At 33.6% G+C, this 21996-nt stretch overlaps 1 protein-coding gene across 10 annotated transcripts in view; it reads left to right on the top strand.

Moving 5' to 3' along the window:
- Positions 1-21996, top strand: part of ATRX (ATRX chromatin remodeler) — a 209824-nt gene that overhangs the window by 134498 nt on the left and 53330 nt on the right. For all 10 annotated transcript variants that reach the window (XM_020285095.2, XM_012755339.3, XM_012755333.3 and 7 more), the window contains 7 exons: positions 798-973; positions 2676-2793; positions 8256-8386; positions 9024-9112; positions 9229-9401; positions 15404-15557; positions 20230-20336. In XM_020285095.2, coding sequence (XP_020140684.2) covers positions 798-973; positions 2676-2793; positions 8256-8386; positions 9024-9112; positions 9229-9401; positions 15404-15557; positions 20230-20336 — 948 coding nt within the window. The remainder of the gene's footprint in view (positions 1-797; positions 974-2675; positions 2794-8255; positions 8387-9023; positions 9113-9228; positions 9402-15403; positions 15558-20229; positions 20337-21996) is intronic.

Below are 21996 nucleotides of genomic sequence, written 5' to 3'. Positions count from 1 at the left end.
GCATCATCATAGCTCACTGCAACCTCAAACTCCTGGGCTCAAGGGATTTTCCTGCATCAGCCTTCCCAGTAGCTGGGACTATAGGCATGTGCCACCAAGCCCTGCTAATTATTCTATTTTTAAAATTTTTGGTAGAAACAGGGCCTCGCTGTGTTGTTCAGGCTGGTCTGGAACTGCTGGCTTCAAGCAGTCCTCCTCCCTCAGCCTCCCACAGTACTGGAATTACAGGCGTCAGCTACTGCACCCAGCCTGTTCTAGTTTCCTTCTTCTGATCTGTTACCCTATTTATAGAAATTCTATTTCACATTGTGGTCCTATATAGTATAGGACAATTGATAGCTCTATTAAGTCCTTCTATTAGTCCTTACTTCTGGAACTGAATCAGTTAATATAAATTTTGGTATAGTAGCTTATTACCTACTTTTATCATTTTGATTCAATATCTGCTTTCTTCACATAGTACCTTCACTGACCATAAAATCATGGTTAGAATGATAGACTGACCACTTGTTTTGTACTTCATATCTGTTATAAAGAATAGTGAGTTAGAATAAAATGTCCTTGAGTTTTTTAAAAAAACATTCATGCCTAGTAGTTAGGGATGATTTTTAGTTCAATGTCTCATCTGATTTAGATAATCTAGTTCTAGATCAGACTTATTACCAATGTTTATTCTGTACTTTATATTCTTGCTTTATAGCTTAATTCTAATGCTTTTATGGCATGCATTTTTGACATAAGTATTTCATCAGGGAATTTTTTTAGTTTTTAATGAATTAATGTCTTCTTTCCCTTAGATCATTGTATGGTTAACTTTATCAAGGAAAATTTGCTTGGATCCATTAAAGAGTTCAGGAATAGATTTATAAATCCAATTCAGAATGGTCAGTGTGCAGATTCCACCATGGTAGATGTCAGAGTGATGAAAAAACGTGCTCACATTCTCTATGAGATGTTAGCTGGATGTGTTCAGGTACAAATATGTTCCATAATAATAAAATATTGTTACTTTTTTATATTGTAATCCCCAAATATTTTCAGAGCTTAAACTTAATTATTTTGTGTTTTCTTTCCCCCTTTTTCAGTGTATAGTTTTATAGTTATATCCCTTTGCATTGACTTAAAAAATTATGTAGCATTCAATTTTTAAATTAATTCATTTGCCAAATATAAAACCTCATATCTTATTGTGTTAATGTTTAGATTCTTCATCCTTAAGATAGGGAGTTCCTTAAGAGTAACACAGCAGTTATGATTAAGAAATTTTTATGTTTACCCTAATTCTGTAGTATCGTATTCTAAATTCACTTTTCTGAAATGATTTTAGGAAAGGCCAGTATGAATTAAAAGAGGAGCCATTTTGAAAGTAATCCTAAAAAAACAGTTTTATTACCTTCAAGTAGAGACAATAATCAGGCTAATAGTGTTGTTTACATACAGATCTTTAGTGAATCTATGTTGATGAATGGATAAGTACTTAAGAGACTGAGCTAGCAGTTAATAGATCTCAAGATCTTCACTTTCTCTTCAGACACTCAGACACTAGATACTAACGATAGCCAAAGGATTGTAACAAATAAGACAAGCCATTCTTTGGCTGGATATACCGTCAACCCTTTGTATCCATGGGTTCTGTATCTGTAGATTCAACCAACTGGGGATCAAAAACATTTTTTAACAAATGAATAGTTGTATCTGTACAGAACACATACAGATTTTTTTCCCTTGATATTATTCCCCAATCAATACAGTATAGCAACTTTTTACATAGTATTTACATTATATTAGGTATTATAAGTAATCTAGAGATGATTTAAAATATACAGGAAGATATGCATGTGTTATATGTAAATACTACACCATTTATAAGGGACTTGAGGATCCATTGATTTTGGTATCTGCAGGAGGGTCTTGGAACCAATCCCCAGTGGATACCAAGGGATGACTGTACTGCCCTCATATAAGGCAAGTCATCCTATTTGGTCAGGTTGGCTTCATGTACTATTAAGTACTTCATGTACTCTGTTTCTGTATTGCTGCTACTACCAGGCAGCATTTTCTGGTTTAAGTAGTCATTTGTATCTAGCACATTAGTGTTCTTCTTCTTTTTTTCTATCCCTGTAATAAAATGGTTTCAAGAGTGCTTGTACATGGTTTGCTTTCTTAATTGGGCAAGCATTCCCTTGAAGTTATATGTTATTATTTGACATATTAGCACATTTTGCCCAGAGACCAATTCAGACTGCATTAGAATTTGATTTATAGATTTTACCTTATGATTAAAGGATGTCAGTTTGCTAGCATTACCTACTACATCCCCTCCCCACCTTTTGTTATTTTTTTTTTTTTTTTTGTATATAGAGGAGACTATTTTGAAAACTTAAATTGTGCACTTGGTGATATTACCACTTCAAACCTATCTGATTAGTTGTATTAATAATATATTTGTACAAGTGCACCATATTGTATAGTCATGTAAAATACATTAACTATAATCATATGTGATCATTGTGGGTTTTAGAGGGTAAACGTAAATATGTTTAAGAAAATGTTTTCTTTTATGTTTAATGCCTACTTATTTATGTTTGTTTTATTTACAAGCAGTGAGCATTCTTAGAGCAGTTCATTCCTGTCATGTTTAGATTAATTCTCATTCTCTTTCTTGTTAATTACAGAGGAAAGATTATACAGCATTAACAAAGTTCTTGCCTCCAAAACATGAATATGTGTTAGCTGTGAGAATGACTCCTATTCAGTGCAAGCTCTATCAGTACTACCTAGATCACTTAACAGGTAACTAATACATTTTGTTGTTTTCATCTTCTCTATAAAGACATTCTTTTTCTGAAGAATGCTGTCCTGGTAATGTCACCATGTCACTTATTATTTTTTAATTTTTCATTTTAATAAATGGGTATGCTTAAAAGCATAAACTATTTCTGATTTTAAAAATACTAATATTTAATTCAAAATAGACTTAAAATCTAGGAACAAACTAATGAAAAACATATATAACATATATGAATAATGCCCTTAATTGTAAATAACTTTTATTTCAGAGAAATTATGAATGTGAATAAATCCTAAAAGGAGATATGCAAAATTCCAGAGTATTTTGTAAAAAATATTCAACCACATTAATAATAGATGGCATATAAATTAAATTCATGAGATTGTTTCTCAGCTATTAAAATAACAAAGGTTGAAGACAAAACAGGCAAAATAGAAGGTAGGGCATGCAGTATGCTCTCCATGTTATAATAAAAATACACAGAAATTCCTAAAATACACCAAAATGTTAACAGAAGTTTATTTTCTGGGTGGTTTTGTTATTAAGACCTTCTAGTTTATTTCTTGTCTTTGTCTATTGCTTTTAAAAAATACAATGAATAAAAAAAAATACAATGAATAGGTATTGTTTTATAATCAATAAGCTTTGTGTGTGTGTGTGTGTGTGTGTGTGTGTGTGTGTGTGTGTGTGTGTATGTGTGTATCCATCCCTTTGTTCCTGAGGATGTCCCTCTTCACACAACAAAACCTAGAATCTGGTCTAGAGTGAGATTTCTGACTTGTTGGTCACTTATTCTGGTTCCTTTCTCCAAGTGATGTGCCAGATTTAGTTAGGGGATGCAGTTTAGAAGGTGCACATTGGCTCATTGTGGATATAATAATTGGTCAAAAAAATAAAGGAGGATGGAAGTATGTACACACATACTAAAGTGATACTTCATAATAGCTAAAGTGGTATTTTTGCAGTAGCAGTGCATCTTACAGAGTAGAATGATGATAAACCTCAAGAAATATTCCGCCTTGGGGAAAACAGTATTTGAATATTAGTATTTTATAGAACTGCTTTTTTGTTATCTTAAAAAGCAGAATTTTCTTTTGGAAGAAAATCAGTTCAAATAAGGCATGCATTTTCATTTGTATATCTATCAGAAGCTGTTGCATTTATTATACCATTCTGTTTTGAATGATAAAAATTGCAGCCGTAACTAAGTAGCCAAATATAGTTATCCCAATGAGAGAGTAGTTACTATGTAGCTTAAGGGAGGGATGTCCAGATCTATATTTCATTAATCTCTGAGTAATAAGGGATACTAAATTAGGTTATTTAGTATTTTTTTTCCTTTTAAAATTTTGTTTTGTCTTAGGAAAGTGCTAACTACAGTGTTTTCAAATATTGGAGAATCGGTGTCTTTAGTAACCAGTCACAAATATTAACAGCTCAGGTATAGAAAGCTTTTGCACAGCCAAGGAAACTATCATTAGAGCTAATAGACAGTCTACAGAATAGGAGAAAATATTTGCTCTCTACACATCCAATAAAGGGCTGATCACAAGAATCTATCTAGAACTTAAAAAAAATCAGCAAGAAAAAATCAAACAAACCCATCAATAAATGGGCAATGGAAATGAACAGAATTTTTTCAAAAGAAGACAGAATAATGGCCAGCAAATATAAAAAAAATGCTCAACATATCTAATCATTAGAGAAATGCAAATCAAAACCACAATGAGATATCACCTAACCCCAGTGAGATTGGCCTCTATCAAAAAATCCCAAAACAACAAATGTTGGCAAGGATGCAGAGACAGGAACACTCTTACACTGTTGGTGGGACTGCAAATTAGTGCAACCTCTGTGGAAAAGAATTTGGAGATACCTCAAAGAGCTAAAAATAGAAATACCATTCAATCCAGCAATAGCACTATTAGGCATCTACCCAAAAGAGCAAAAGACATTCTATAATAAAGACATCTGCACCCGAATGTTTATGGCAGCACAATTCACTATTGCAAGGATGTGGAAACAGCCTAAGTGCCCGTCTATTCACGAGTGGATTATTAAAATTTGGTATATGTTTACAATGGAATATTACTCAATTATAAGAAACGACAGTGATCTAGCACCTATTATATTTTCCTGGATTGAGCTTGAGCCCATTATCCGAAGTCAGGTAACACAAGATCTGAAGAATAGGCTCCACTTGTACTGGACATCAAATTGGTACTGACTGGTTAACACTATGGTGCTCACATGGTAGTAATATTCTCCAAGGATGGGGCGTGGGGGGGTAAACTCACAACTAATGGACCTAGTGTGCATTGTGGGAGGTGGGGGAAGGGTGTGCCTCTAATCCTCACTAGGGAGAGGCAAGGATATAAAATGTAACCAAAATGTTTGTACCCTCATAATATATTGGAATTTTAAAAAGTACTCTTTTGAGTTGATCTCATAGAAGCAGAGGGTAGAATGGTACATACCAGAGATTGGAAAGAATGTGTGTGTATGTCAGTGGCAGGGAGGGGATCATAAAGAGAGTTTAGATGGGAACAAAATGTGGTTAGATAAAAGGAATAAGTTCTCACACCCAATAGCAGAATAGAGTGACCATAGTTAACAACAATGTATTGTATATTTCAAGATAGCTAGAAGAGCAGACTTGAAATGTTCCCAACACAGGAATAACAAATACTCAAGGTGATGGATACCCTAAATACCCTAACTTGGTCATTACACATTTTATGCATGTAACAAAATATCCCATGTACCACGTAAATATGTACCAATATTATGCATCAGTTTTAAAAGTATTCTTTTGAGAGCAATGCAATATTTAAGAATTTAGGGGCTTCATTATTTTTTATTATGATTGATAGAAGTAAATCTCTAAAGCACTAATTGCCAAAATTAACCTCTGAAAGGTATGATTGTTAAATTATCATCTTGGGCTGTGAATCTTTCACAGTTTGTGGATGTAGGGTTTTCCCCTTACTAAATATGGCATTTTCCTTAAAGTAGAATAACCTGCACTAAATAGCCCCTTTGAAAAAAATCCATGAAAGTATAAATGATTATATTAACACCTACTCTATCTTGATTCTCGGTACAGACCATCACAATGTTTCTCTTGAAATGTTATCTGTCTCACTTGCATTTAAAAAGCTTGATATTTTATCTGATACATATTCCAAAAATTATTTTGTTTCTACATTAGACTGTTTTCAGACTGTGCTTACTTTTAAGAAATTCACTTAAATTTTGCTTTTAACATTAGCAGCAATTTGATGTTAATTTTATTCGTGATAATTTATAATATATTTAATATTTGCAGAATGAAAGTCATAAGGGACTGGCTTTTAATGATGTTCAAAGAAATCTAAAATCCTATTAATTTTTTTAGATTCCATTTTTAGTGTAATTCCGTAGTCTGCCTTTTACTGTCAAGTATCAGAAGTTTATAATAACATGCACATTATAAACATTATAATTTACTCTGTAGTTTGAAATGGAGAGTGATGATGTTTGTACAACATTGTGATTCTGCTTACTGCCACTGAATTGTGCACTTAAAATGGTCAGAACAATATGTTTTTGTCATGCATATTTCACCAGAACCTTAAAAGTACTCCAAAATGGAGCACAATAATGTGCTTTTGTCTCTAAAAATGAATGGATCCAAGTGCCACCCTTTAGAGATTGATTCAGTGAGTCTGGAATACGGCCCAGGCACGTGCATTTTTATAAGTCCTACAGATGATTTTGATGTACCTTTAGCTTGAGAACCATTGCTCTTAAGTTTTTTTCTTTGTAAGATAGTTTATAGTTTAAGCTGAGACCCAAGAGATGAGTTTTATTTATTTTATTTTATTTTTTTTATTTTAGTGGGGAAAATGATGTCAGATTTTTTTTTCTTCTTTTTTTATAAGAGATGAGTTTTTTTTTTTTTTTTTTTTGAGACAGAGTCTCGCTTTCTTGCCTAGGCTAGAGTGAGTGCCGTGGCGTCAGCCTAGCTCACAGCAACCTCAAACTCCTGGGCTCAAGCAATCCTACTGCCTCAGCCTCCCAAGTTGCTGGGACTACAGGCACGAGCCACCATGCCCGGCTAATTTTTTATATATATATATTAGTTGGCCAATTGATTTCTTTCTATTTTTATAGTAGAGACGGGGTCTCGCTCAGGCTGGTTTTGAACTCCTGACCTTGAGCAATCCGCCCGCCTCGGCCTCCCAGAGTGCTAGGATTACAAGCGTGAGCCACCGCGCCCGGCCAAGAGATGAGTTTTAAATAGACCAGGGGAACATAGGGAAATTACACTGAAATGTTAACTGTTTTTTGTTTTTTTTTTTTAATCTAAGTGTTGGAAATATTGCTAATTCTTTTGTTTTTTACTTGTTATATTTCTGTAAAAATTGCAAAATTAAGAGATATAGAAATATAATTTTTTTTTTTTTGAGACAATCTCACTCTGTTGCCCGGGCTAGAGTGCGGTGGCATCAGCCTAGCTTACAGCAACCTCAAACTCCTGGGTTGAGGTGATCCTCCTGCCTCAGCCTCCCAAGTAGCTGGGACTACAGGCATGTGCCACCATGCCCTTCTAATTTTTTCTATATATTTTTAGTTGTCCAGCTAATTTCTTTCTATTTTTTAATAGAAATGAGATAGGGTCTTGTTTTTGCTTAGGCTGGTCTCTAACTCCTGAGCTCAAATGATCTGCCTGCCTCAGCCTCCCAGAGTGCTAGGATTACAGGCGTGAGCCACCACTCCTGGCCTAGATATAATTTTTATAAGAAAAAATTTTAAAGTTTTGTTTTTATTTGATGCATAATAATTGCACATACTTATGGGGTACAGTGTGATGTTTTGATACATGTATATGTTGTATAGTGATCAAATCAGGGTGATTAACATATCTATCACCTCAAACACTTTGTCATTTCTTTGTGGTGAAAACATTCACAATCCTTTCTTTTAGCTATTTTAATAAGTTATTAAGTTAAATTTAACATTTAAAAATATTACATTGGCCTCATAAAGTAAGTTTGGAAGTATTCATTATAATTCTGTTTTTTGGAAGAGTTTAAGAAGGATTGGTATTAATTGTTCTTTGAATGTTTGGTGGAATTCAGATGTGAAGCCATTTGGTTCTGGGCTCTTCTGAATACTTCAAAATTTTAGGTACTTATTAGACCTGCTGCTATATTTTGTTATTTAAGGAATTATTTTCAAATAGCACATATTTCTGTACCACAAATTTGTTCTGTAATATTTTGATAATTTCTATATGATGAGTTGCTTTTGTAATCCTACTTATTTTATGTGTCTCAAATTATATTCTAAGAAAGAGAGCTTACAAGCTTCTCCACATTGCCAAAAAGTCTGTGTTACAAATAAGGCTAACACTCCTAATCTGGAAACATCATGATTGAAATAGAGAATTTTTGTGACTTTGGTTTTTTCTTTTGATCAGGTGTAGGTAATAGCAGTGAAGGTGGAAGAGGAAAGGCAGGTGCAAAACTTTTCCAGGATTTTCAGATGTTAAGTAGAATATGGACTCATCCTTGGTGCTTGCAGCTGGACTACATTAGCAAAGAAAATAAGGTAAATTGAGTAACCTTAAATTATTTGAAAGGTATTTGTTGGAAGCAGAACAATATTAGGAGAAAGGCTGATATATGGATTTACTGTACATTGAGAATTTCTATTGCTTTGTTGTACATTAATTCAGTCTCTTATTTCTATTTAACTTCTATATGTCTTGCATGCTTTATAATTACGGAAGAAGTGTTCAATGTTAATCTTTATCGAGCCCATTTTTAAAAACTTTTTATTTTGAAATAATTTTATATTTATAGAAAAGTTGTAGAAATAGTTCAGAGTGTTCCTCCTGTATTTGACCTGGTTTCCCCTAATGTTAACATCTTGCATAACCATAATAAAGTTATCAAAAGTAAGAAATTAACTTTGGTATAATAACATTAACTAAATAACATACTTTATTTGGATTTCATCAGTGTTTCTACTTATGTCCTTTTTCTCTTCCATGATCTAATCTAGGACCTCTCATTGCATTTAGTAGTCATATCCTGTCATGTCTCCTTTGTCTCCTCTAATGATAGTTTCTTAGTCCTTCCTCAGCTCGTGTCAATTAACATAGTCTTAAATGAAATAAAACTCATCATAATTTCCAATATAAGTTGAAATAAACTATTAAAACATTCATTTTTTTTTCCTCTAGGGATATTTTGATGAAGACAGTATGGATGAGTTTATAGCCTCAGATTCCGATGAAACCTCCATGAGTTTAAGCTCCGATGATTATACAAAGTAAATTAAATACTTTTTGTGTTCTTTATTGACACATTTAAACCCCTACTGTCTTTTGCTAATTGGCATTTGTATCTTTACTATGCTTTCTTAATCTGAATTTGTTCTTTTTTTAGAAAGAAGAAAACAAAAGGGAAAAAGGGGAAAAAAGATAGTAGCTCAAGTGGAAGTGGCAGTGACAACGATGTTGAAGTGATTAAAGTTTGGAATTCAAGATCTCGAGGAGGTGGTGAAGGAAATGTTGATGAAACAGGAAACAACCCTTCTGTTTCTGTAAAGCTGGAAGAAAGTGAGTCTAATGAATTTTGCCTTTATCATGGGACATTGATTTAGAAAATGTCACGTCATTAGTGCTTTTTTCAGTCATATATTATCCTAACTAGTTGGCTCAAAGGAATTTATTTACTCAATTGGTAAAAGTCTAGGATAATCAGGTACACGTGATTACAACAAATATCTGTCAGCATCACCTTTCTTTCCAAAAAAAAAAAAAAAAAACAAATATCTGATGAATGTTTAATTATAGGCAAGCCACTGTGCACTTTCTAGTATTTGTGAGGAAAGGAAAAAAAAAAGAAAAATGAAAAAAAACCCAATGTTTATTTACATGTTTGTTTCCAAACTCTATGATTTTCCTTCTCTGTGTTAGCTAACTGAATTCTTGAATAGCCGTGCAATGTAGTTGATATCTTTAGTTTTATGAATGAGTGATAGAAATCGGATTCCAACCTGGATATGTCTAATTTCAGAGTCACATAGTATTGTTACTTAATTCTGTGGTAATGACTGGAAGTATTTCAAGTAGTCAAGTGTGATTGTAGTTATACAACAAAACTAATTTTAATCATTTAATCTTTTTTCTTTGTAATTCTTCATGATCTATAATTGTTGTCTACTTTAGGTTTCCCCTGTATTCTGTACTGTTTGTGTAACCTCTTTTGCTTCCTTTTTCACTCTTGTGCATGAAAGTGGAAGTCTTAGATTGAACTCCCCAGTGGTTTAAGTTGTCTTTACTCATATATAAGTTAAAGGATTAGTGTTAAAACTGTATTTTCCTCCTACAGCCCGTGTATCTCAGAGCTTAAAAGATAGTATCTAATATTTGAGTATTTGAAATATCAAATAACTAAAGAGAGAACAATGTAATGGCTCTAAATATTTGGCATTTGGGCATTGTGGAACAAAGCTGGTAACTGTAAGAAGAAGAGGGATGTGGGAGCCAGCTAAGTGTGTGATCCTGTGATCAAACAAGCTTGGCTGGTCTAAGGCCTGCAGCTGAACTAACTTGATGATTTTTTTTTTTTTTTTTTTTTGAGACAGTCTCACTCCCTTGCCTGGACTAGAGTGCTGTGGCGTCAGCCTAGGTCACAGCAACCTCAAACTCCTGGGCTCAAGGGATCCTCCAGCCTCAGCCTCCTGGGTAGCTGGGACTACAGGCATGCACCACTGTGCCCGGCTAATTTTTTCTATTTTTAGTTTTTTGGTTAATTTCTTTATATATATAGTAGAGACGGGGTCTCACTCTTACTCAGGCTGGTCTCCAATGCCTAAGCTCAAGCAATCCTCCTACCTCGGCCTCCCAGAGTGCTAGGATTACAGGTGTGAGCCACCGCACCTAGCCTTGATGATTCTTCTATAAACATTTCTCTCTTTAGTACCTCCATGGAATAAACAGATGGCAGCCTAACCACAGACCCTGGTGACTCTTAAGAAATCAGGGGGATAGTAAAAATTAAACTGTAAGATTTCTTTCCTTCTTCTCTCCTGCTACCCCAGAAAGGCAGTTTGCTATCAGTGTTCTTCCAATTAGATATAAAGAATATTTTTACCAGAATAGTAAAGAAATGGTTATAGTTTAAGGTAATGGAAAGTTTCTCTTATCTCCTACCTTGTTCCCCCCAGTTTGTCTTTTCCTCTTAAATTCCTCCATCTGTCATCTCATCACTAAAAATAAAGTTTATAAGTTCCTGGGCATGATTTTCTTAAAATACTTCTTGTTGAAGTTTTCTGTCATATTTTGTGGTGAATAGGAGAGAAAAAGTAGACCAACCATGTGCATAGTCCTATGCTACATTTTAGTTGTATGTAAATAGAAACCATTTATATATGGGTGTATTTTATATTTCTTGCAGCTTATATACGTGTGTAGTTTATCACAAACATTCTCTAGAACTAATAGATGATAAAAATCTATTTTTTGTTCTTTAGATCTAAATAAACTCCATGTAAAACAGTGTATCATATTATATGAACATATCTAGGTGATAGTATATAACTTTTAAAAATATCACTGTCTTATGGTAAATGTAAGAAAAATAGGAGGTATTAAGGGACCAACCAATGTTGCACTTAGAATTTGAAATTGATATTAAATAGGCAGATAAATTTAATTGAGCTGTTATATGCTTTTCCCTACATATTTCATTTTCACTTCAAAGAGTTGCTATTTTCTTTAATTCTATTGCAGTAGATTTCTGATTTTTCTGAGAAGCAGCATCTTGCCTAAGTCATTAAAGTTTGCCTTATATCATCCCCATTTCTGGGTTTTAAGTAGTTAGTTAGAAGGAAAATTTTGTGATGAGCCAATCTATGTAACTTCAAAGTGTCAGATTTATTATTACTTCAGTATTTTTATAGTAAAGTTTCATTAATAAGCATTTACATTTTAAAATGTATGTAATTAATTGTATGGATATAAACTTTTGTTACAGAATCATTGTATATGATATAGGGCCATAATATTAGCACTAATACACCATATTCACACAACAGATGTCTATGGAATGCTTACTATGCCCCAGGTACTATTCTAGAGACCTGGGTTATATCAGTGAACAAAATGCATTCATGGAGCTTACCATTTTACTACTATATATACACATAATAGTTTGTTGATATACTACTTTCTTTTTAAAATTATAGTTATCTTGCTGCAAATGCAATAAACTACCTTTTATTTAAATATTTAAGATGCATCAAGACATTAAGGGTAAAGGCACAGCCTTGTATTTGTTCTGTATTTCATTTTTGCTGTACCACCTAAAGACGTTGTGATATCCAGAGTTTATATTTAAGTAATGACTTTAATTAACTAATTCATTCATTGTTATTTGTCCTGTATATATACATAGCAGAGTTACAAAAGAAGTCATGATTAATCCATGTGGATGAAGAAATAAGAAAGTTCAGCACAAAACATACATACTCAGATATTTATTAATATTAATTGGAGTAGCCCATGTTTCTCTCGATCACTTTTTCAAGACATTACTGTAAGATATTGTGATTATAGCCAATAGAAATAAAATTAAAATGAAATCTATTATATTTGCACAGAAATTGTCACCCGTCCTAAGCCTTGAGACTCTTACCCAGCTGCCACATTTTTACTTTCTGCCACCATATTTTAAGTTCTGATATTTTCACCTTACATAAAGTATCTTTAATACATTTGAGTAACAGTTACTGAAGCTGTGTGTAATCTGTGGAAGTTCAGAATTTCCCAAAGGTACTGGTTATTGACCTGTTGACTAATTGTAAAAAAGAGTTTAGTCAACATTTGCTCTATGTATCAGGGATCCCTAATACCACCCCTAGGCTTAGTGATTTACTGGAATGACTCACAGGACTCAGCATGTAGTCATATTCAGGACTATGATGTATTACAATAAAAGAATACAAAGCAAAATCAGCAAAGAGAAAAGGCACGTGGGGTAAAAGTCAAGAGGAAACAAGTACAAACTTCCCAGAGTCTGCTTCCAGTGAAGTCACACAGGATGTGCTAATTTCTTTAGCATTGAATTGTGACAACATATATGAAATGTTGTCTATCAGAGAAACTAGGTAGAGAGACTCAGTGTGCAGGGTTTTTACTGGGGAGTGGTCACCTAGGCACTGTCTGCCTGGCTCTTAGCAAATTCCAGATTCTCTCAAGGAAAGCAGGTATTCAGAATAAAACATATTGTTTATACAAACAATCTAGGCACAGTGAGCCACTGTTATCAAGGATAGTTTTATATCAGTATGAGGGAGATCTTTTTACCATTCATGTTCCCAGATACCAGCCAAGGGCCATCCTGTGTGGAAGCTCTTTTGAAATGATGAAATTTGAGTTGACTAGAAGGACAGTAAGGCATGAATAGAATTTTGCCTAGCAAAGAGGGGAGAACATCATATAAGAAATTCAAGGGAAGGTGTGGAATTGTACAAGTATGTAGCATGTATAAGCAGTAATTCATTGTGGTTTGAATACAGATGCACAGTGAGCTCTCTAAAAGTAATGGAAATCACCAGGGCCCAGACACAAAGAAGAAACTTGTGAACCAAAATGGTAAAGTCAAGAAGGTATGCCATGGAAGCCCTAGGGATATCTAGTCTTGAGACAAGTGACATTGGTTTTCACATACCCAGAGACAGGATACAAGATGGCCTCAAGCCCTTTGTAAGGTGGAGAGTTCTTAAACCCCTTCTTAAAGCTGAATGCCTTTAAAGGGTACATATTCCATGGAAGAACAGGATACCAAAAAAAATGCTTATCAATTTGGGAGATGACAGGGAAGCTTATGTGTTTCAGCTTGGGCTCTTAGTTGGAGAAAATAGATTCACTGGTGCCTTGATCTTACATACTTTATGGTTTGGATTTATATGACTCATATAGTCTAAGAATCCCAAGCTGAAATATTAACTTCAAAAGTAATCATAGGTTGATAATCCCTTGAGGCACCTGGCAGAAGCAAATAGAGAGTCACTCTGGAGATCTATGACCGTAACCTAGACTACCCAGGAGTCTCAGAGTATAGCTACACCTGAGAAAACAACCTTAGGAAAAGCTAGCAACAAAAAGTGTTAATAGTCAACCTGAGGAAAGTTAGCACACAAAACAAAATAGCATGATTAGATTTTTAAGAACTTTGAATAATAGAGCTTATTGGATAAAGACTATAAAATAAGTATGTCTAAATTTATATTTTAAAAATCATAAGTATAACTTTATGTCAGAGAATTTTAAACTTAGATAAAATGGACGGTGTTCAAGAAAAATATAACTCAACAACATTGAGTGTTCATTGCAGTTATTTCATAATAGCCAAAAATAAGCAACAACCTAGACATCTGTGAACAGGAGAACTGAATAATGATGGTATATTATTCATGCAGTGGAATACTACATGTCAGTTAGAATGATTATATGGGAGCTCCATGACAAGCCTGAATAAGTATCACTTTGAGTAAAAAACTACATTGAGTGAAAAAGTTATTTGCAGGATACAAATAATATGGTACCATTTATACGGTTTTAAAACATGCAAAGATGATGTACAGTTTAGGGGTACACATGCATTACTAGTAAAAATATGAAAACATGCATAGAAATGGTAAACAGAATTCAAGGGAAAGGAGCGAGGGAAAGAGAAGGGGATTGGGTAGGGTCACACATTAGGCTTCAACTGTATCAGAAGAAGATTTAACAGTACTAATATTTGATGAAGATGGGATGTGGAAACATAGCTGTTCATTATATTCCATCTGCTTTTCTGAGTATTTAAATTTTTGTAACAAAAATATAACTTTAAAGTACTTAGTGTTAAAAATCAATTAAGAAAGTATATAAACAGGTTAAACATGTACATTTCCTTATTTTAAATTAAATTATTTATATTTAAATCTTTTAATAGATTAGGTGATAGTTTGTGGGGAAAATATGTAAGGACAAAATCATTTAACCATGGTATGGCAATTCTGGCGTCCATTCCTGTTTACGTTTTCCAGAATCATAGTAGCACAGTAAAATGTTTCCTCTCTCAAGGTCTTTTTTCTCTTGATCTCTGAATCTCTCTATCTCTGTTGATTCCTGTCTTTTGGGGTATGTTTGAGGGGTATTACTCTCTCAGGGCCTGGGAGGGTTTCCTATCTCTTGGGGTCTCTGTCTTTCTGAGCCCCCCTACCCCTCTCCCCAGAGTCTGCCTCTCACACTTACATTCTCTCAGGTTTCATCTCTTGCTTGTTCTTTCACTTGGCATTTATCACCACCCTTCCTATTTTTCTTTCAACCTCCCTCCCCTACTTACTATCTGTCTTTCTCTGTCTAGAGCTTTCTCTCTGGGGGTGGTCTCTCTTTTCATGCTACATGCATGCATTCCTGCCTGTCTCTTTTTCTCTCCCCTCTCCCAAATCTCCATCAGTCTCTTTCTTTCTTAGTTTCTTTGGGTTGATCTATTTCTGTCTCTCTTGCTCACTTTCATTTTCTTTCCTGATTTACCTACTTATTTATATTCCATTTATTTTATTTAGGTAAAGCTACTTCCTCTTCTAATCCAAGCAGCCCAGCTCCAGATTGGTACAAAGATTTTGTTACAGATGCTGATGCTGAGGTTTTAGAGCATTCTGGAAAAATGGTACTTCTCTTTGAAATTCTTCGAATGGCAGAGGAAATTGGGGATAAAGTGTAAGTGCTTTCCTATATTTATTATATAAACGAACCTTTTGAGAACCTTTCTATTGCTTAAACAATTTATTTGAACAAATCTATTATGTTTTTTTTCTTTCTAAAGATATGTGTTTTCTTTGGTTATTATAGTGCTAGGCCAGTACAAACAACTGTCTTCCTTGTAAGCCACTAGTTCTGACTGAATATTTAGATTATTTCTTCAGTGCTGTTTTCTGCTTTTAGCTATTGCACCTTGAGCTTGTTTCCTTGAGTCTAGCTTTCAGTTGATATCTGTGTTTTGCCATCTTCAAAATTATTTTTCAGTCCATGTGGTATGGCTTCTATCCTGTTATTATACTTTACTGAGATTTCCTCCCCCCTAAAGTCACTAGTGACCTTCTAATCCCCAAATCTAGTGGACAGCTCTCAGACTTTATTTCACCTGTTTGATTATTCCTTATCATTTTTCCTTTCTTTTTTTGTTCCTGTTTTACTTTTAACATTTGTGCCACCATTCCCTTCTCTGCATCTCTACCTCCACCTCCAATCTTACCCTTAAAATTACTATTCAGAGGGGGGAGGGGGGGAAATTTATTGAAACCTTAAAATCTGTACCCCCATAATATGCCAAAATAAAAAAAAAATTACTATTCAGAAAACATATTTTTAAGGTTCTGAATCAGACTTATTGTCTAGGCTGTTGCAAGGTCTCAACATCTGATTATAAAACAGTTTTAAAAAGTATCTGTGATGCTCTCAATAATTTAATATAAGACTAAACTAAAATAATCTTTTATCTTTAAAAAAAATCAAACTGGATTTCTTTAACCTTCCTAGAAAGAGGCAAAACCCTCTGTTACATTCCAATACCATTTTTTAATATACCTGTACTCTACTCTTAACGCTCTTAATGCATTTTAATGTACCTGTTTACATGTCTTTCCATTGGATAGTAAGCTGTTTGAAGACACAGACTGTTTTATGCTTTTTTATTAACCACTATACCTGGCACCTAGTAAGTGCTCATTAAAAGTTATTTTGGATGTATATTGCCACTTTATTTACACAGAAACAAGTGATTCATGTAAGGGATGATGTTGGCGTACTATTAATACCACTGCAGTGGTAGTAGTGTAGACAAAGGGTATGTTTTGGAGTAGAAATAATATGGTTAGATAGATTAAATACAGGGCAGTAAGGAGGAGAGAGTAGTCAAAGAATGTCTCCTAGGCTTCCATCTTCAGTGGCTGGTGGATTATGGTATTATTTACTACGATTGAGAAGATTAGGGAATATTAGAGGAAATAAAGAGTTCTGCTCTGGCTATGTTAAGTTTGAGAGGCATATTAGATATCCTGAGAAATGTCAAGTGGGAAGTGAATATTAGAGTTCAGAGTTCCTGAAAGGTCAGATGAGATTATTGTTGTTAGACATGCTTTTTTTTTTGCTGTCAACTTCTATGATTTAAAATTAATTTTTACTTGGCTTCTATATAAGAATTTTAAAATGGGAGAAGGATTTTAGTTGTCTTTTAATTTCCTACCCAGGGCAGGAATTTCTTCTACCATGTTCATAATAGATGTCCTCCTAGCCTCTCCTATGATAGAATATTTGCCATTTCAGAAGGTTCCCTATAGTTGAATACTTCAAATTGTTAGGATATGTGTCCTTATCTTTAGCTTAGGCCTTACCCCTATGGCTGTCTCCCCTTTCATCTAAAGTACAATGTATCTACTACTTATTTTTTATTCTTATTTTTAGTTATAAGCCGAACTCATAGATATTATCAATGTTAACACTATAAAACTGTATTTTGAGAATTGTGATTAGTGCTATTCTTTATTTGTCTAACATTTTATTGTGGAAATTTGTAAACATCCTAAAAAGTGGAAAGAATTTTATAGTGACTACCAGTATACCCATCACTTAGATTCTATAATTAACATTTTACTGTACTTTCTTTATCATACATCTATCTTTTTAACTCTCTCTCCCTCTATTTTTCCTTCTTATTTTCTTGATGCATTTTAGAGAAGTTTTCAGACATCACAACTACTACTTAAATTGACTTCTCTTTAGACAGTGGTGTTTATCCCTCTTGTGACTTTTAGCCTTTTCCTCTCATTTCCTTGATCTGTTCTTTGTATGCCATAATTTCAGTCCTGACCACATCGTCATGAATAAACTTCAGTTTGTTAGCACCCATCTCACAGTCTCAGAAACAGAACACTTCAACTGGGTTCTTATTAACACAGAGTTATATTCTGGACCCTGTACTTCCATTCATGCAGTCCAATATAGAGGTATTTTGTCAATATCTAAGTAGCACTATTGGTTCATATTGAACGTGATCAACTAAGACTCTTCTATTCTAGAAGAATTGCTGTCAAATCAGATCCCCCCATTCTCTATTTGCACAGCGGATCTTTTGAATCCAAATGAAAACTTGATATTTCAGAAAGCAAGAGATAAACAAATTTTAGTGATTTTAGCTAATGTGCTATTAAATGTTTAACAACTGGCTCTCCCCCTCCCCAAAATAATAATAATAATAATAATAATAACAATAAGTATAAAAAGAAGAAAAAGAAGAAGAGAAGGCAAGCAAACAAAAAAGAAATGCCTTGATTTGTAGCATTTGCTATTTCCATGGTGTAAATATTCCCACCATAGCCAATTACAAGCTACCAGCATTACATCAGAGGTGGGAGGAGATGCTAACAATCCACTCTCCTACTTCAGAGTAGTTACAGCCAACTCTAGTACACCACTGATTTCAGCTCAGCCCTTCTGACTTATTTCTTTTCTGTCATGTAAATGTTAATTTTGATTGAATCTTTATTCCCAGCTTCTTGTTATGTGTAAATTTGATAAGTATATTTTCATGTGAATCATTAATAAAATAGATAAAACCAAAATGGTTTATGCAGGTATGAGAATTATCAATCAAGACAATAGTTCTTCATGTTGTCTGTAACTAGAAAAGGTTAACACAGATAACCATTAGTATATAGACATTTAATCCTAACAGCTCTTTACCTTTCTCACAATGAGACTTGTCTAAGTTCAGTGGTTTCCAGAAACAGCCTTAATTGCTAACTGACTCAGCTCAACCTCTTTCCAGCATAGTAACCAAAATTCTAGGTTAATTCCAATGAAATAATTAGTATCTCTAAGAAGTTAAGTTTCCCACTTATAGAAACTGTCAAGAACTTAATTTATCGCTCATAAAGAATCAACTCAATGAAATTTTGATTCTAGAAAAGATAAAATACTAAAGGGTTAAGGCACAGCCTTTGCTTTAAGCTAAGCACCAGGAGTCAGTTTGTTTCTTTATCAGCATTCTAGAAGTAGGAAACTGGGAGATAGTAGACTCCAACAGTGCAGAACCTAGAAAGCCATACAATAGAAGATGCATATGTGTTTAAGTCCAATAGATATTGCATAGCTTTAGTTCCTTTTAGTTCTACTAAATCTGAAGACATCTAGCAATATGTGTTGAAGATCTTCTGGAGTCATATAAGCACTTCCCTCTCCTATAGGATAGCTTTCAGAATCAAAACAAAACTTAAAGAAAGCATGCTTGTCACAGGTATGTAGTTTCTTGGATACTGACCTACTTTTGCTTGCATATATAAGGGAGAGAAGGAGACCTCCTACATTCTCTTTCATTTTTTTCATTTCCAGTGGGTAATTATGTCCATTTACTTCTCACTAAGTAGTGGTTAGGTTAGAGTAGTGGTTTGCAAACTTTCTCAGAGCCCCTGCAAGTTGGTGACCTTAGATCAAAAGGTGAGGGAACACATATTTTTACTTCTTTTCCCATAGTGCCTAAAGCAGCTTGATTTTATTATTTATTTTATTTTAACTCCACATAAAACTTCATGTGAACAAATAGTTTTTTCATGGCTAAAAAGGACTTAGAAAACTGCTAGGATCAAGAATCAGGAATTTGGGACATAATTGAAATGGAATGACAAAGTATTACAGAATGCATATAATTTTAAATTACTAAAATACTTTTAATAGGAAAAACTTTTTTTACATTCATTAAACAGATGAAGTTTATTATCAACTTTTTTTAACCAGTCATACTTTGTGTTATGTGTAAAAAGTTGTTTGCTTAATCCAAGTTACAAAGATTTTCTTATGTGTTCTTCTAAGCATTCTGTAGTTTTTACATTTTACATTTAGATTTATGCTCCATTTTGAGTTAATTTTTGTATAAAGTATGAGCTTTAGGTCAAAGTCCATGTTTTTGCATATGGATATCCAGTTTTGCCTAGACCATTGTTGAAAAGACTGTCCTTTTTTCCATTGAATTACCTGTGCCCTATTGTCAAAAATCAATTAATCATACAGTGTGGCTCTGTATCTGGACTCTGGCAAGTTCAATGGAACAGAACATTGAACTTTGCCTGGCCCTTTACCATTAGTACACTGTCTTGATTACCTTTGTAAGTATTGAAATCATGTAGAGTTAGGCCTCCAACTTTTTCTTTTTCAGAATTATCTTGGCTACTCTATATGTGGCATTCATGTATAAATTTTATAATCATCTTATTTCTACACAAAAATTCCTGCTGGGATTTTGATTACAATTGCGTTAAATTTGTATATCAATTTAGGAAGAAGTGATATCTTTACTTGGTGAATCTTCTAATCCACGAACACTAATCTGTTTTTTTAGCCTTGTTTTCAGCCAGTCCCTCATATCTCTGGACTTGATTGAAGATTTTCTTGAATTGGCTAGTAGGGAGAAGACAGAAGATAAAGATAAACCTCTTATTTATAAAGGTGAGCTACAAATACTTATATATATATATATATATTTTAAAATACTCATTTAAGCATATCATACAAACATTTTAACAGATTTTTATTGTGTATATTTGAGGTTTACAACATGATGTTACAGGATATATATAGATAGTAAAATGTTTACTGTAGTGAAGTGGATTAATATATCTATCATCTCACGTAGTGTTTTTTGGTGATAAGAGCTGCAAAAATCTACTTAGTTAACAAAAATCCCTAATAAAATAGTCTTCATTGTTGCAATTGTAGAATAAATTAAATTTTTTGCCATTTTAAACAGCTTTAATCAAGTATAATTCACATCCTGTACAATTCACCTATGTAAAGTATAAAATTCAAAGGTTTTAGTATATTCACAGATATGTGCAATCATTACCACAAGTCAGTTTTGAACATTTTTTTTTTCCTGTAGATCTTGTTTCTGAAAGTTTTGAACATTTTAATCACCACCTTATAAAATCCTGAGCCCTTTATTATTTCCCTCTCCTCTACTCAACTCCCTCACACATAAGCAACCACTAATCTACTTTATGTCTCTAACAGATTGACTTATTCTGTACTGTTCATATAAATGGAAACATATAATGTGTGGTCTTTTATGACTGGCTTCTTTCACTTCACAAGCAGAGTTTTGAAGAGGTATTTGTACACCCATGTTTATAGCAGCATCATTCACAATGGCCAAAAGGCGAAAGCAACTCAAGTATCCATTGACAGATAAATGGATAAAAGGAAAGAAACTTTGATACATGGTGCAACATGAATGTATGCTGAGTGAAATAAACCAGTCACAAAAGGACAAATATTGTATGATTCGTATTACATGAGGTTCCTAGAGTAGTGAAATTTATAGAGACTTAAAGTAGAATAATATTTGCCAGGGACTATGAGAAGTGGGTGATGGGGTGTAAAAGACCAGATAACAAGGCTTCCCAGAGTGCCTCATGGTGTATTGGATTTTTATCTGTCATTGGGGGGAGCATGTTGGAAACAAAAAAGGAAAAAAAATCTGTCATTGAGCACAGATTCACTATTATTCATTTTGCATCTCTGTCTAGCACTAAGCTTGACATGCATGTAGTAGATCTATAATAAATACTTGTTGAACTGGCAAGGAAATAAATTACCCTTATTTGGATCTTCCCTCATTTTGTTTACATAGAGAATAATGCACTAATGATGCATTTGCTTATGTGCCCCTTACATTTCAGTGCTAGGTATACACTAGCACCTTTTGTCCTTCTCATCCTCTCCCTTTTTGTTTCTAGCATCCCTTATTGGCTTATTTTAACATATATATGTGTAGTGTGTATGTGTAATTCCATGATTTGACTACAGTTAAGAATAATCTTCACTTAAATATGTTTTTTCTATTATCATTACGTATTTTATTACTCAGATTCTTTGTTCTGGCAGTGTTTCATTATCTCTGCCACCATCAGTAAATGGAAAAATGTTCCTTTTAATATGTATACCTCTAGTAGTGTTAATTACATGTGTCTTTATCTTAGAACAATGGGTAAAAACAATTCACATTGTTCTAATTTATATTTTTCTGACAACTAATAAGATTGTATATTTTTTTCATATGCTTGCTAGTTTATTTCTAATTTTATAAATTGTCTTTAGCAAACATTTG

This window comes from Microcebus murinus, chromosome X (genome assembly GCF_040939455.1).
Source record: "Microcebus murinus isolate Inina chromosome X, M.murinus_Inina_mat1.0, whole genome shotgun sequence".
Classification (NCBI taxonomy): domain Eukaryota; kingdom Metazoa; phylum Chordata; class Mammalia; order Primates; family Cheirogaleidae; genus Microcebus; species Microcebus murinus.
The sequence above is the reverse complement of the archived record's forward strand: the minus strand, read 5'-3'. Positions and strand labels throughout refer to the sequence as shown.